This window comes from Aulostomus chinensis, chromosome 23 (assembly GCF_037954235.1).
Source record: "Aulostomus chinensis isolate RoL2024-O1b breed Wild chromosome 23, RoL_Achi_v1.0, whole genome shotgun sequence".
Classification (NCBI taxonomy): domain Eukaryota; kingdom Metazoa; phylum Chordata; class Actinopteri; order Syngnathiformes; family Aulostomidae; genus Aulostomus; species Aulostomus chinensis.
Window position 1 is genome coordinate 9606510 of NC_141342.1, and position 17133 is coordinate 9623642.

General features: G+C 46.2%; 1 protein-coding gene across 4 annotated transcripts in view; it reads right to left on the reverse strand.

The window, feature by feature from the left end:
• bahcc1b (BAH domain and coiled-coil containing 1b) overlaps positions 1-17133 on the reverse strand; it is a 61460-nt gene that overhangs the window by 14248 nt on the left and 30079 nt on the right. For 3 of the 4 annotated variants that reach the window (XM_086195499.1, XM_086195500.1, XM_086195498.1), the window contains 10 exons: positions 16710-16868; positions 12050-12160; positions 9583-11619; positions 8571-8682; positions 7835-8019; positions 6631-6771; positions 5563-5735; positions 4757-5129; positions 2899-3819; positions 38-204 (listed from right to left, as the gene is read on the reverse strand). In XM_086195499.1, coding sequence (XP_086051625.1) covers positions 38-204; positions 2899-3819; positions 4757-5129; positions 5563-5735; positions 6631-6771; positions 7835-8019; positions 8571-8682; positions 9583-11619; positions 12050-12160; positions 16710-16868 — 4379 coding nt within the window. The remainder of the gene's footprint in view (positions 1-37; positions 205-2898; positions 3820-4756; positions 5130-5562; positions 5736-6630; positions 6772-7834; positions 8020-8570; positions 8683-9582; positions 11620-12049; positions 12161-16709; positions 16869-17133) is intronic. The other variant, XM_086195501.1, reaches the window with a different exon arrangement.

Below are 17133 nucleotides of genomic sequence, written 5' to 3' on the forward strand. Positions count from 1 at the left end.
ATGTTTGTGCGCAAATCCACTTTGAATTAAGCCTCACCGGCTCATGGCGAGGTGTCCAGCTGCACTTCCTGCGCAGGTTGAGCCTTTTCCTAATTGGACATTGTTGGCCCACCCCCACATCTGCAGCCCCACCTCCCATCTCCAGGGCACGGGCGGCTGCCAACGTCGCCAGACTGTGGAGGTCGAAGGTCAGCATGTGCTCACCTGCAAAGAGACGGATTGTTTCGGGTTAGATTGGTACATCACAGAGTGACAGAGCGGCTGACAGTGTTATACAACATGCTGTGCGCTGAGCGGATTTATTTCTGGAAGGATGAAACCGTGCCTTGAAAAGTGGTGATATTTATGATATTAGCTGTGTAGTTTATTTGATGTATACTGGTGTTCCTGCGCGGGAGAACAATCTCTACATCTGTCAATGTCATTAACTCTGTCATTGTCATAGCACCAGCAGATGAAACGGAATATTCATGAGGCGGTCTAGACATACACACACATCTATGCAAATAAAAGACACACATGCTGTAAATACACACTTGTTCCTACAATGTTTTTGCTGAGGTGCGCAGTGAGTGTGTGAGGGAAAATTGGAGAGGAGAACAACAGGCATGAGGGAGGATGGGGAGGAGTGTAACACCGGCAGAAGAAGGGAGGAGGGGATGGGGAGTACAGGGGAGGAGAAGCAATAAGAGGCAAAGTGTTTATTGAGCTATCTATTTATTCTCCTACATCTCCTCATTACGGACATGGACAGGGTCCAATTTCCCCTACAAGTCGAGGAGGGGAGAGGAGAGGAGGGAGAGGGGAGGAGAGGGGAGGGAGAACGGGAGAGGAGCGGGAGAGAGAGTGAAGGAGAAGAGAGGGGAAGAGAGTGGAGGAGAGGAGAGGATCAGTCTATGCACTGGAGCTGCAAGGCCTGTTCACTGACATCTGACATTATTAAAACCTGCATGTGTGAGAGGGAGAGGGAGAGGGAGAGAGAAATGCAGCAAATGGATGAGAGAGAGCAAGCGGGTAGCAAGGATGGAGATAAAAACAAACTGATGCGAGAATGGCAGGTGAATCCTCTGAGAGAGGCAGAGAGGCTAGGAAGGAGCTGAGAGATGTGGCTTTGTCCTGTCCCAGCTTACAGAGGTCAATGCCATCTCATATGTCAGACCTCTGAGCCAATGGCTAGCTCTGGTTACCCTGACAGGATGACATCACCGCTGACATCACCACGCCTAGTTTAGTATCTTGGCGGATGGCTGCAATCGATAGATACCTTCCACCCATTGAATAACACACACACACACACACACACACACACACACACACACACACACACAAACACCTTTTCACAATAACATCACAAAAGAGTGACCCCAAACAGAAGGAAAGGTAATAGGCAGCATTGGAGATTTCAAGGGGAAAAACAAAAACAGGGAGGAAAATTAAAAGCCATTACCAGTTGACATGAGCCTACTTATCATTAGAAGTTATTAGAAAGCTTTCTGGAGTTGAATTAGAATATAAAAGAAAATGTAGACATATGAAACTACACAAAAGCTTGTCTGTCTATGTGCAAATAGAAGAAATGGGGCTAATTCATACAGGAGGGAAAGTATCTCTTGATTCCTTAATCTGTAATTGCAATCTCCAGTGAACGGCTGAGATATCCATCCGCGTCAAGGAGCGGCATAAATGCATCTGTCTGGGATCGGTTTCATCTCCCAAACACATTCACGATGACAAAAACACCATCAGTGGTATTAATAACATTCGACGCAGCGATGCCGTAGCGGGTTTTAAATAAATGTGCTGCAATTTGGAGAACGTTTTCCACGCCACGACAGGACTTATTGATTTCACACCTATTACACATGCTAACCACGTGCGCACACATGTAAACAAATGCACACTCACATGCTCGGTATTTTACACACACACACAAATACACACACACACAAACATACACACGCACACAGACAGCTGAACAGAGTGACTTATGATTTTTACACTTATTAATTCCGTCAACAAGGCTTGCAGAGGCAGGATTTACACACAAGATTACATTGGTTTAATAAAAAAAAAAAGAAAAGTAGTGGGTGAGGGGGAAAAAAATAACAAAGCTGGAGGAGGAGAGGCGGGAGGAGGCAGCCTGGTGGAGAGACACATAGACTCTGATAGAAGAGAGCAGGGATTCATCTGGGATTACTTAACAGTTTACACACACACACACGCACGCACACACACACACACACACACACACACACACACACACATACACACACGCGCACACACTGGCATAAATAAAAACACTTTCTCTCAGAGGGACGAGAGGAAAATAGGAGTGCTTACAGGAGAAGTGTTTTAAAGGAAAGGGTCTAATTAGCAAAGCAAGACGCCAGAGCCTGGGGGACATGCTGGGCAGTGTGCGTGCGTGCGTGCGTGCGTGCGTGCGTGCGTGCGTGCGTGCGTGCGTGTCTGTCTGTCTGTCAGTCTGTCTCCTGATAAGAGTCTGATGCTCAGCTGGTTTGTCCATCTTTGCCCCCCCCCCATACACACACATACACCCTTGCCCGAGGGGAAAATATGGTCTATGGGCAAGAACAGTTTTTCAAGCGGAGGAAGGAACTAGGAGTGGGAAATGCATGTGCGTGTGGTTAGAGTGTGAGTTTGATAGTCTCCACATCTGGGTTGCACACATCGCCCTGACCCTTTTCTTTTTTTTTATTATTTTTTTTGCTTCACTCTGTGTGTGTGTGTGTGTGTGTGTGTGTGTGTGTGTGTGTGTAAGTGTCAGAAAGATTTTCAGAGGCATTTTGTCCCTGTTTGTTTAAATAAAACAAAAATGCTATAGATCTGTGTTAAATTGAGCAGAAAAGCCAGACGTTGGGAAAAAGTATTTAAACGCACCTTCAGTGTCTTTCCCTTTACTCTTTCGGCTCCTCTGCTCAATTTCCAGCTCGGCCAGTTCTCCCAATATCTCCATGCCGTGGTGGGTTTGGGGACTCGGGGTCTCAACAGCAAGCACAGGTGGGTACAAGGCATCTCTGGTGGCACAAAGAGCTGCAGCAATCAGTAACTCCAGGCTCCACATGTAGGCCCCTTGGAGCTGCGCTGCTGTGCTTGCAGTTGTAGGGAGGACAGGCTCAGAGGACGGAGAAGGAGTGGGGGAACATGCTAGTTCCACCACGTCCTCATCTGAACTCCTCCCACACTCCTCCTCTTCCTCATCATCCTCAACAACCTCTACATTTTCCCCTTTCTCCTGTACTTTCACTTTCTTCTCTGCAGGCACAGAGACAGTGCTGTCTATTTGTTCACACTCCATTGTTTCTCCTTCATCTTCCTCCATGTCCTCTTTTCCACATTCCTCCTCAGCCTCCTGCACTTTGGACAGCTCAGCCTCCTCCAGGCTGGCCTCCTGGTCTGGGCAACCCAGAGAGAGGCTTACTTTTAGGCCTTTGCCTGTGGCAGGGCAGGCTGGATCTGGGTCTGAAGATGGGGAAGGGCATGGCGGCAATCCAGAACTTGCGCTCTCGGGCTCAGAGATGGAGCATCCTTTTGCGTCTGCCCGCCATTCCTCCTTCTTGTCCTCTGTGACTCCACAGTGGGATTCCACCACCTCACAGTCTCTCTCTCCTTCCTCCTCTTTCCTCCTGGTGTCCTCTTTAGAGAGGGGCTGGACATGACATGGATGTGTTACAGGTTTGGAGTCAGGCTCAGCAGGTTCCTCCTCCACTGAGGCTTGCTCTGCTAATCGGGCTTCAGGAGGCGAGGGCCCAGCTTTGTAACCCATAGTGATCGGAGGGTAGGAGTAAACAGGTGGCAAGTCTGGTGGAAAGAGGAGAAAGAAAATATGATTTATGATTGACCTTTCTCACAATAGGACAGTCTGTATATTAAAAAAAACCTTCTTCACAAGCATCTAAAGAAAACCTTGATAGTTTTTTAAAAATCTTTTGAATTCATTGCTGTTCTTTAATGGCTGACAGGATGAAGCATGTAATTACAGTTGGCATAATGCACTGACAACAGGTTGTAGTGAACACAGTATACTTGTGTAACGTACTGTATATTCCACATACAGTGTATGTGCGTGCATGTGTGCGTGTGTGTGTGTGTATGGGTCCATGTGGGATATTGATGACACCCTGCCGTTTCCCTGTGATTGCAGCGCCAGCCCTGTCACCCCCACACTCTTATTATTGATGGTATTCCTCCACCCCCTGACAACGCAGCCAGATGAATGCATATCCTTCCGCCTGCACTTCTCAAGGACCCCTGAAGGATAAGGAGGGTCTGTCTGAAGATATCACTGACCTTCCTCTTCTGACAAACACAAACTAAGGTGCACATGTGCACGCTGGCAGGTCTCTCTCTCACACAGGCGCACGCACACACCCACATACACACACCCACACACACACACTGAGTGCCCATATGCTTTCTGTGACCTTAATGGCTGACCTGCCCGCTGTCCCTCTTTAGCTAGCTCAGAAAAATATTGCACACTCAAGGACACACAGTGCAAGGGTTCAGCCATACTTCAAACAATTCCTGCAAAATCAAAAGAATACCACGCTTCAAAGAGTGGTGCTACATTTCTGCAGCGGCTCCCTCTATATCTCTGGCTCTATTTCTTTCTCTCACTGTGTCTTCCAATGTCTGTCCTCTTTGTTCCTATAATATTTCGTTATCTGGCTCTTCACACTGCTGGTGCAGCACTGCTTTAAATTTGGTCATCTATTAATCAGATTTCTACACTCACCTGGCTCTAGGGATTGCGGGTAGTCCTGAGGTGGCTGCCCCTCTCCCCTTTCACTGCCCCTTTCCAGCCCTTTGGAGAGGTGTGATGGACCAGGGCTGAGCGCCGGGGAGCGTGGTGCTGCAGCAGCCGGGCTCGGCGCAGGGGTCAGGGGGTTTGGCGGGTGCGGCCGCCTGGATGGAGAGTGGTAACATGGTGACTGACGACTGCTGGGACACACTCCTGGTGATGGTGTCGATGTCTTGGGTGGAGGAGGGGTGTGAGAGAAAGGTTTGGCGGCATGAGAGGATGCGGTGGTAGAAGAAGAGGAAGAGGAAGGAGTTCTAGATGCTGAAGGAGAGTCCTCTATTGTGATAGTGTGCTCCTCATGTTTTCGCTGTGGAAATGGAGTCAAAGAAAATAACACCATGAAAAAATAATCACCAAAAATATGTCTCCTGTCACCACAAGATTGAAGGCCATGTGATTAAATCTTTCTTTAATTGATTAAATATATTGATCATATCTTCAGATACAGCAAGCTTAGATAAATGGGATAAGGGAGTGACATGGGCAATGAAAGAAGAAGGTTTTATATTGCTTAAGAGATTTTTTAAAAATGTTATTGTAGTGTATCTTCCATCAGCTATTTGAAGCTCTGAGTTCCAATCCTGCAGTGGAAAGAAAATCTTTTGCACAAATCTAAAATATTAAGACAAGTTCTAATTCTAATTTCCCGGTTTCACAATGATATATTAGCATTTCACAGTTTGTAGACGAAAATGTGTCCTCTTTAACATGTGTCATGGTCATATTAATGTTTGTGGTACCTGTCCTAAAGAATGGCGCTGCAAGTGCTCCATGGCTCGCTGCTGCTGCAGGGCGTACAGCTCCTGTTGCCGTAAGAATGAGGAGCGGGAGTAGACAGGGTGATGCTGCAGGTGAGGAGGCGGGCCCCGTCCTCCATACACAGGAGGCCATAGACCTGATTGCTCAAGAACGTCTGGAAGAGAAATATAGAAAGAAAAGATGTTGGCACCTTCGAAATGTCCATTCACCTTCTTTTTTTGTCTATCCATTTCTAATGGTAGGGGGTTTTCTGTGCAGGGACATTCAGTTTTTCAAAGCTCCTCCCAGCAAATGCACACATACACACACGCACGCATGCACGCACGCACGCACACACACACACACGCACACACAATCACACACACACTGCTCCTTGGCTGCTTTGTCACTGGGAACCTTTGTTCTGTGAGATTAGCCTGAGTGGGCTAATGTTTCCCAGGGGAAGGGTTCAGTGGATGCACTTCCCTTCTCTGCAGGAACTCCCACGGAGAGAAGCAAGGGAGGCAGGAGATAATTAAATTTCACAGCCTGTTTGCAAATCAGCATTCACACACACGCGCACACACACATGCGCACACACACACATGCACGCGTGCACACACATACACACACTATCTCACTCTCCACAACACAACCCTTAACACTGAGCAATGTTTCATGTTATTTCAGACATGAATGTCTACCTCTACATGTCCAGACACACACACAGAAACAAACAAACAAACACACACACATACAAGCACACAAACACACACACACACACACTCCAGCACAAGAGAGATGAACGTCAGTTCAAATGGTTTGCATAATGCTGCGCACATGCTGAGGAGGGCAATGGAAATAGCTGCTCCCATTAACAAAGCCATAAAGCACAGAGCCACTGACAGAGGGACTTAGTTGAGCATTATATTATGATTAGCCAATGATACTAAAACTCTGGGAGAGAAATGGCAGCAGCTCAGATGGTACAAATGGAGAGAAGGAGGGAGGCAGTGGGCAATATATATGGTTTGTGCATGTGCTGTTGGTAAAAGGGTGTTAAGCTGTACCAAGGTGATGGTGAGGCCCGGGATCTGTAGGAAGAACCACTAGAGGGGAGTTTGGGTCTTGGGTGAGTGAGCCAAGCACAGGTTGCAGAGGGCTGGGTAGACCAGGTGGAAAGCTGGTACTCATTCCCACATGACTCAGGCCTGGGACAAAATTTCACAAAGCAAATAACATTTCACACAAACAGTAAGATGACAGCGACATTTACATAGTTATTGTATCTTCTCAGTAAATATAAATACATTGAAGGCCATGGCACCCATTTTGATTTATCAGCGACTGATGTCAATTCATTCCTCGAACAAAAGGCTCAAGGTTGCCCTCACTGTCAGGTTTCCATTCAAATGTTTCATGACTTTAAGCAGAATTTTCAGACAATTTGTACAAGAAAATGTAAATTGATGTTGCGTTGCCATTCAATAGTCATGCAAATACTGAGCGTTCATTAAAAATGCTGAAAGTGGAGCTCTAATTTTCCCATCAACCCCTGTTGAAGAGGAGGGCATAGCGAGATGGCATCAATAAAAGGGCACACTTTGAACTTCAGATAAGCAAGGACACAAACGAAGGAAGACAAAACAACTGGATGGCTATAAAAATGAATGATAACAAGCCCGGACCATCACATGATTGAAACGCATCTGTGAATCTGTTTCAATTGCATTTGTTCACAGTTATCGATTTACCAACATATCCACCTGCCCCAGGGGTAAAATCTTCTTTGTGATATTTATTTGCAAGATTTACTTGAATTATACACTCAAACACAGTTGCTCTGGAAGACAAGAGAAGCATGCTTCAGGCACTCATGGAAACAGACTGTTTTGCTGACAAAAGCTTATTAGTTTATTAATGGATGTTAACAGGTTTAACCAAATTTGCAGGTCCTCTTTGACCCCACATTACTTCTCCTCTTCTACATGGGTGTCTTTGGATCTATTTTTTTTTTCAAATTCTCACTCCTGGAAATGATGCAAATGTTATTCAGCTTCTAGCCTTGAAGCTTTTCTGCCTTCATCGGTGCCATGGATGAAGAGAGGATAAACCAAATAGAGTGAAACAAAAGAACTTTTAACAGTTTGAAATCCAAAGAAAACCTTATATACCACTCAAAGCTATTGACAGGTGACGCCAACAAAATAACATGAAAAAAAAACAAACAAACAAAACTCTTGCACATGAAAAGGCCAGCCGAACACTACTCACTGTATGAATGTCCCATCCAGAGGGAGGGACTTCCTGTTCTTTGCATCCAGTGGTGGTGAGCTGGGTGAGAGGGGTCTGCTGCTAACTGACTGGCTCCTCCAGGGACCAAGAGGTGAGAGGTCAGATCACCGTGGCAACTGCTAGAGGGGTGGATCCTAGCAAACTCCACGCGATCCTTGTTGTCTCTGTTGTGGCAGCAGGCAGGGTGAACTTTGTCATTATCTTTATTATCCTTCTTATTGTTATCATGATCACCATTATGATCATTATCTTCATCCTTGCCATCTTCATTATCACTACTGCCATTATAATCATCAAGAAAAGGAAATGTGACGGCAATAGTAGCCATCATCTTCTGCCTGGTCTATGAGTTCTCATTATATTTTTTCTTCCCTTAATATGACTACATAATAAGAGCCTGATACTTCAGAGACATTCGTATTAGTCCCCATAACATTAATGCACCACATCTCATCTAAGAGAGAAAGAGGGACTGGGGAAGAGAGAGAGGTGGGGGTGAGGGTGGTGGTGGGGGGGGGGGGGTTGCAGAACTACCACATCAAAGGCTGCAAAGAGTAAATGGAATGAGGGGGTGAGAGAAAAGAGAAGCACAGCCTCTGACTGCGACTGAATAAAAGAAGTTCAGCTTATCAGATAAGAGAAAAAAAATTAATAGATGCTACTGTGTGCATGTCTACAAGTGCACATTCGTATGTGTTGGTGAAGTGGAATGTACCTGATGATCATTTCTCGATCCCTTTCCAAGTGATGGAGGCTGATCTGTTCCTCCGTCATCCTCCGCCTCTCCTCTGCCTCCCGACCAAGAGGATACACAGGACGAGACACCCCTGAAATGCAAATAAAACAAAACCTTAAACTTAATGGAAACTCTCACAGTCAATTAAAATGATCTTAAAATCACCTTTCTGTTGCTGTTAGCTGGCCTACTTTGAAAGCAAAGTCTCTCAATTTTGTACATTTTACTTTTCTGGCCGATCCAACAACACTCATCGACCTCATCTATTTCTGTTACAAATTGACTTCTCCCTGAAAGTGCAAAATTGTGAGTCAAGAAAGTGACTGCAATTTAATTCTAATCATTAAACTTTCTCTGCAATGTTTCGCCTGTTAATTATGCAAGATGAAGTTTCCAAAGGACCAAAACATTTAGAATACAACACCAATGTTAAGGGATGCAGCAGTACAATGTTGATATGGGATATCAATCCAATATTGGCTAAAATGGCTGGATCTGTGAAAACATGCTGATCTATTCAAGTCAGTTCTATGTCATTGTAAATACATTATGTGTCAGCAGTGAGCCAGCTGACCTGGAGGCTATATTTCCCTCGAAGGAGGGCTAAAGACACTGAAGGCACTAAAAACATAGACTCAGCACTTATTTATCATTTTCATGATCACATTAAATCAGTCCTTTGGTGAATATATGTATTGTTGCATTTCACATGTGTAAAAAGCAATGTTTAAGTCAAAGGCAATGGTGCCTTACACATGAAAAAACAATCCTAGTCTCTTCAACACACTGAGACAAGCAGTTTATCAATCAAACATTGTTAACCAGATTGGCTGACACTCAAAGCCCAGGTGTCTGTATCGATATCAGGACTGAAAAGGTTGAAGCAGCACATCCCTTCCAACAGCTCTTCAAAAAGGTGTTTATTTTTAGCCTTGAGCACAAAAATAGCCTTAACTGACTTTCAGTTGAAGGCACATAAATGATGTCTGACCTTTCATGCTGGGAAGCACCCTGCCCTGTCTGCTGTGTCCAGGGGTGCTGTCTGGGGAACGATGGGGGGGCCTGGCTACTGCAACTGCAATGCCCACTGGAGGCTGCCTCACCTCCCCCTCTACTGCCTCCCCAGCCTCCTTCCCTCCTTTGTCACATTTCTCCCCCTCATTAATAGATCCTCGGCGAGGAGGGAGTGACTGTTTGAGAGGGTCTTGTGAGGTGTTGCTTTTGCTTCCTCCTCTGTCCCCCTTCTCTGATCTTTCTCCACCCTGCTTGAGGCAGCCCAGACCTCCAAAGGGGCTTCGCTGGGGCAGCAGCAAGGGCTGCTGGGAGCTGTAGTTCATTAAGTTCTTCATGGCGCTGACCTCACCTTCAGTGGTGTGTGAAGAGGAACGGGATAAAGGAGGAGTTGGTTGAGACTGGGGCTGACTGTGGTCAGTGTTTGGAGCTCTATTATTTAGAGCCCTTATTTCACTGTTGCCACCTGATGCATGATGGGAGCCTTTCTTCTGGTCCTCTTGGTGGCCCCCTCGAGCTCCCCAAAGTGCTGCAGTCGGACCTCCATCTCTTCCCCTCTCCTCGGTACTCGTTCCATGGCTGCTGTGCTGCTGATGTCTTATCCTAGCAACTTTTTGCCCCTCCCTCTGGCCAGCTGACCCTGAACCGATCCTCCCATCAGGATGAGATCCTGAGTGAGAAGAGTCCCTGAAGGGCGGAGTGCTTGCACCAGGACCATTTTTGGATATGCCTTGTCCATTTCCAGGGTACGTCAACTGGGCATCTGGTGGTAGCGAGGGTCGGTAAAAATCATCCACAACTTCGACATCTCTGTGAGATGAAGATGTTTCTAGACTGCAGGGCCGCAGGTCAGGCTGAGAGCTCGGGTTGGAACTTGGTTTGTGGAAGTGCTGTTGGCTCCAGTCAGGAGGCTTGTCAGCCTTACCATAGCCCAGCTGCTGCAGATGTGGTTGGGATTTGTCCTTCTTCTGACAACTATTAAGTCGACTAAGGTGATGAGAGGGACTTTCATGAGCTCCATCTCCATTCTTGTCATCTCCCTTTCTCCCACCTCCTCCTGCTCCACGGCAGTCAGGGGCTGCCAGGTCTCCTTGTGGTCCAACTGAAGGGACATAAGTTGGGCCGATGACTTTTGCCTCACGCCCAGACCCTCCAGATGTTGATGCTGGATCTTTTGAGGGTGCCAGGGTGAGGGGGGCTGAAGGGCAGTAAAACTCAGCATGAGGATGGTGTAGCCAGCCTCCCGCAACTGCAGAACCCATGTGCAAGGCATGGGGAGGAGGTGGTGGAGGCGGTGGAGGAGGCATGGAATAGGAGGCCACGGAGTGAGGAGTTGGAGGTGCCAAGATGGCTGTGGCTGCAGCCGCACCTCTCCTCATACATTCAGAGGAGGACGTTGAGGATTCGCTGATCCTCATCTCCCCATTTATGGGTCCATCCTTGAAGCAGCGCCTGCCACCTCCAGACTGAGGTCGACCTACTCCACCACCACTGCAGCTGCTCAATGTGCCCCCCTTTCCCCCAGAGCCTGTGTCTGCCCCTGAACCACTGGAGAGTTTACAGGCACTCATATGTTTCATCCCTTGACTCCCCGAGTCACCATCTCTGTGGTCCTTGTGTCGCTCCAGAGGGTGTCTGTGGTCCTCCTCCCTGCCTTGCGCTGTGAGGTGAGGCAGGAGAGCATGGTGGGGGTGGGTGTAAGCTTGGTGATGGAAGCTTGATGGAGTGGTAGCATGGCTTGTCTGATGAGGATGGTGAATGTGATGTTGTTTGTCTTTATTCTCCTGGTGTCGCTCCTTACTGCTGGATCTCTCTTTCTCCTTTGACATAGATGAAACCCCCTTCTCACCCATCTCCTTGATGCATTTCCCAGCAGCCCCACCTCCTCCCCCATTGTCCGTCTCTCGGCTGCAAGAGCTAAGCGGATGGCCTGGAGCTGTCCTGGCAAGTGGAGGGAGGCTGTGATTGGATGAGAGCAGAGGGGGCTGGGTAGGAAGTCCCCTCAGATAAAAGTGATCTAGGTGGAGAAGAGAAGGCTTGTAATGAGTCTGTAAAGCTGGTTGAAGTTCAGACTTTTTTTATTTAGGAAATTTTAAGAGACATGAACAGGGTCATTTGCATTTCAACCATAAAACGTGGCACAGCCAGAAACATTAAATAAAACACATTGTGGCAAAAGCCAGCTAAAATATTTAATTAATATTTAAGTTAAAATAAAACATTTTTTAAAATATCTTGAGTTTATACCTTGATAGACAAGACTCTAAGTTACCAGCTGTTACTCCAGCAGAGAGTGCTGATGAAGCAGTTGAGAAAAGTATATATATATATATATATATATATATATATATATATATATGAAGATATATTCCTCTCTCTCTCTCTCTCTCTCTCACACACACACACACACGCACACACACACACATATACACACTACACACACTTACCTTTTTGAGTTTCATAGAAGCGGTGCTGTCCATAGAGACCGTTGCCATGGTGATCCAGGGGACTCATGGGGAGAAAAGGAGAGGCGAGACTTCCTGAATAGCTGGGGTACCCTATCAGATTGAGGGAGAGTGGGAAAGAATTGATGTTTTGCTGCAACGTTGACATTCAGCAATCATGGAAACAAACAGTTTATTTCTACAATTTATCATGAAATTGACATTTTTGAAAAGACTGGGAAAAAAACATGTCTGCGTAGTGTAACTTTTACTTTATATGCACTTTAGCCTAAGCATGCCACAAGAATTAACATTGTTTACAGTGGACAAAGCGATGACAAAAAACACAGACGACAGCTACTGCAGCATTTAACAGCATGGAATTTGCTTCTCTACAAAACACATTTTTCCCAAACCCAAGCCAAATAGCATGAACCCCCCCCACACACTCCTGACACACACACACACACACACACACACACACACACACACACACACACACACACACACACACACACACACACACACAAAACCACACAGAGTGTCCTCCCGGGAGGTCACAGGGAGGTAAATGGTCGTTTCACTCTGTTCCTCGTCTTCAAGGACATTGAACTGAATCGTGGGAGAGAGGAGGTCTTGTGGGTTGTGTTGACAGGGGCGGATGGGTGTTGTGTTGGGTTAGGGTCACTGTGGGTGTGAGGTGTTTGAGAGGAGGGGGTACTATCCAGAGATAAAAAACAGTAAAAATCACAGCAAAACACATGAAAATAAACATACAACACACAGGACACACATCTTTATATTATTTGGCCAAAAGGCTTGGATTGTGTGTATATGTGTGTGAGTGTGTGTGTGTGTTCTCCAGCAGCTGGTTTCATGCCCCACAGAGTGTCCTTGCCGGCCTGTTAATTGGCAGCCGTTAAAAGTTTAATGGTGGTGGCCAAAGTAAACAGCACTCCATAAAAACTCATCCTACGCATTCCACAGTCGCACTGCAAAACCACCAACACCCCCTCGCTGCTCCCAGCATGTGTGTGGGGGACTCAGTGTGTCTGCATGTTCATGCGGGCGATGTAAATGCATGAATGTGTACACTGTACTGTGTGTGTGTGTGTGTGTGTGTGTGTGTGTGTGTGTGTGTGTGTGTGTGATTACTCCGACTGGTTAACAACCAGTGAATCTAAATGGTGACAATTAGCCAAAAGGCTCTATCAGCCATCTAAAGCCAATCCCCTGGGTAATGATGAGTGATAAAATTCAGGAGGGTGGGGAGGAGGGCGGGTGAGGGGGAAAAAAAGAAGAGAGGAACAAAGAAAGCGGAGGGACATGGGGGGAAAAAGGGGGAGAGAAAGAAAGGAAGAAGGCATTGAGGAGGTTAGTGATTGAATAAATAACAGAGAGACAGTGAAAGTAAAAGAGACACCAAAAGAACAGGGCTGTCAGTATGAAAAGCCCCTAATCTGGTGTTGCTGTGAGCCGTATGGAGAGGGGAGTGTATGTGCGTTGGCGACGCTGTGTGTGTGTGTGTGTGTGTGTGTGTGTGTGTGTGTGTGTGTGTGTGTGTGTGTGTGAGAGAGAGAGAGAGAGAGAGAGAGAGAAAGAGAGAGAGAGAGGGGATGGAAGATGAAGGGGGAAGTGAAAGGGAAGTGAAGAGCTTTGAGATGGTGGAGATGAGAGGATGGAGGCAAGGAAAATAAGGAGAGAAGTGAGCACACATGAGAGAGGAGGCAAAAACAAGGACAGGTGTGGGAGAGCGAGCGGGCCAGTGAGAGGATAGGTGTGTGCGTGTTTGCATGCTAGGGTGTGTGTGTGTGTGTGTGTGTGTGTGTTTGTGCGTGCGAGGGAATATATGCTGTTTTTCAAACAACTGCATTTCTTGGTGAGTATGTCTCATCTGTGTGTGTGTGTGTGTGTGTGCGTGTGTGTGTGTGCGTGTGTGTGTGTGTGTGAGAGTGTGTCGGCCAGGTCTCTTCTCTCTGTGCTGGCTGCGCTCCACTCTCTGGACAGTGGCCAGCTGGCAGACCGCCTACCGGAGCTCCCTGGCTTGAATTCTTAAAAACAATCATTTGTAGTGTGTGCGTGTGTTCGTGAATGTGTGCACACACGTGTATGTGTTCAGACATCAAAGCTGAGCCACACAGACACAAAATCTGTCTGATAGTCGCACACACTCTCTCCGCACACACACACACACACACACACACACACACACACACACACACACACACACACTTGCTCTCTTTTCACTGCTGCTGCTCTCTCCTCTGTTGCGGCGCTGCAGTCCTGCCTCTGACTCTTTCTATGAATCTGATTTATAAGGCAGTTACTCCGGGACACATTAATGCTCATTTCAGGGCCTAAAATGTTTCTATTTATCGCTCAATGAGCTACAAATGAGGCAGTTGTGGAAAAACAAAACTTCTCTTTCAAGCTGTGAAGCAGCACAAGCAGAGATATAAAAACCCAGCTTTAATGTGTTTGTCTTATGAGATGAGAATCGCATATTTGTGGGGGGAAAGCGCCCATGTCTCCATTACCAAGACACAGTGTGTTCAACTTGCTTCGCCCATATTAAATTTGGGTTTGTGTGTACACAAATTTAAATTAATAGGAGGTGAATAAATGCTGTTTTACATGCTCTTTCTGGAGAAATACCCTCTTATTTCCTCTGGTACAGGCAATTAAAGGGTAATAGAAATTACATCCTGTAGTGAGAGGTGGTGGCAACCATTTATAACATCTTCTCAAAACTTGTCTGTATCCCACCAAACCAGGACTTATATGTTTTGGTGGTTTGTATCCCCAGTTTCGGTACCTTGTGTGGTTTGTGCACAAATCAATAACAGATGTGAAAAATATGTATTTACTTAAAAAATATTTACTGTAGCTAGAGCTATAAACCTGGATATCATATGTTCACATCTTAAAAAACAGTGACAAAGGTGGCTTTTGCTCAGTCAAGAGGTTAGTGTGATAACTGGCGGGAGTTTCATGCTGAAACATCTAATAATAGTCGTGACAATGTACATGTACATCATTCCAGTGAACTTGTATCCACTGCATCAAGATTAAATGTTGTCATTACTAGAGATAGTAGACTTTTTGGATGTATAAAAGGCAGGTTGGTTCCGATTTTAATCCACAACGGCAGCACTTGAAAAAAGGAAAAGCAATTCCAAGGCTGTGTTTTCTGAGGAACGAATGACAAGAGATTCTGACTGTTTTCAGTTAGTTGAGAAACACAGCCTGTGGCGGAAATCGTTTCTCGGTTTTAGTTCTTTCTTTTTTGAGGTTATCTTTTTCGGGCCATCTCACTGTCAGAAAAAAAAAAAAAAACCTCACACATGCATGCACGCGCACACACATATGCACACGTGTGCGCGCACACACACACACACACACACACACACACACACACACACACACACACACACACACACCTGTACAAGACAGATACTAATTCTTCAACCACAAACGGTTAACAGTCAAAAGAGGACATGATGCATGCGGACGTGTGTATGCGTGTGTGTGTGTGTATGAGAGAGTGTGTGTGAGAGAGAGAGAGAGAGAGTCTGTCTGTCTGTCTATCTGTCTGTCTAATCAGGAAGGGGGCCGTTGGAGGTCGGTTATCACAGAAGGGGCCCTGAGGGTGGGGCTGCAGTTAGAGGGGGGAGGGAACTGTGAATAGGGAAACAATGGTGGAAATAGGGTTAAATTTCAGTGTGTGTGTGTACGTATGTATGTATTTGTGTGTGTGTGTGAGACAGAGAGCGAAAGAGAGAGAGCGAGAGAGAGAGAGTGTTTGTGTATACCTGTCTTTTATTAACTATTTGAGACCTTTTCTGGTGTAAACACTAACCTTACCAGGACACTTTGTATTCATGAAGACCAGAGTGTGTGCAAGGTGCGTGTGCCAGGGTTTTTGCATGTTGAGGGGACAACTATAATAATACACAGATAGTGATATTCTAAAATCTTTTCATTTTGGGGTGAAAACTGGGTTTAAGGTTAAGGTAAGGTTAAAGTTAGCCTGAATGTGAGTCGATTTAATTTCCTCTCAAGCCCTGGAACCATCACTGTGTGTGTGTGAGCTGGGTCGAAGGAGCTCTAGAAACCTAAAACTCACAACTTGAAGAGAGTCTGGGGGTGAGAGATGATTGAGTGACGGGCTGGGAGAGGGGGAATGTTGAATCATTTTGGCAACCAGAGAAGTGGAATTCCTTACAGAGTGTTGCTGAATTACTGTTGATTATGGTGGTATTGTCACTCTATATAAACATGTGTGAGCATTCGTGGGTTGAGGTGAGAGAAAGAGGAAGACTTTGGTTGTATTGACAGTGTCAGGGTGCCGAGCTCTGAACTAGAAAACAGCCACAAACACAAAGCCACATGCTTACTGCACCAGAAACAAGACAGTTATGTGTGTGTGTGTGTGTGTGTGTGTGTGTGTGTTTCTATAAGTAGCATCATCTGAGGTGTCACTGCTTTGTGTGTTTGGCCTCAGCTCAGTGTTGGTTAAACCACTTAATAACTCCATCTCGATCTAATCCCAAACGAAGACCCTGGATTAACCAGAGACGAGCAATCTGTGTGTGTGTGTGTGTGTGTGTGTGTGTGTGTGTGTGTGTGTGTGTGTGTGTGTGTGTGTGTGTGTGTGCCCTACCATCATGTGAATGGGGGAACCAGATAGGGGAGGCGTTAGAATGGGGTCCAGTCCTGTATGAGGGAGAGGATGGGGAAGAAGCAGGTCCTGAGGGGTGAGGAGGGTGAGGGGGTGGGGAACCCAAACTGCTGGACAGGAAGGAACCCATGAAGGAAGCACCTGAGAGACACAGAAAGAGGTTGGAGGTTAGATCGCTGCTCAGTGCTGATTAAATTCGTCTCTGGGTGGGCAAGTGATGGAGGGATGCATGTACGGAGGTGCAAATGATCAAGCAACACCACAGAAGAAGCAGAAGCTCTCACTTAAGACTGTTTAATTGAGAAAGCAGATGTTCAGATTCATGTCCAAAACAGAAGTCAAACAAGGAAATATGTATGCTCTCTCGGCTTTTTTCCTCTTCAAAAGTGCGGATCATAGTAATGGT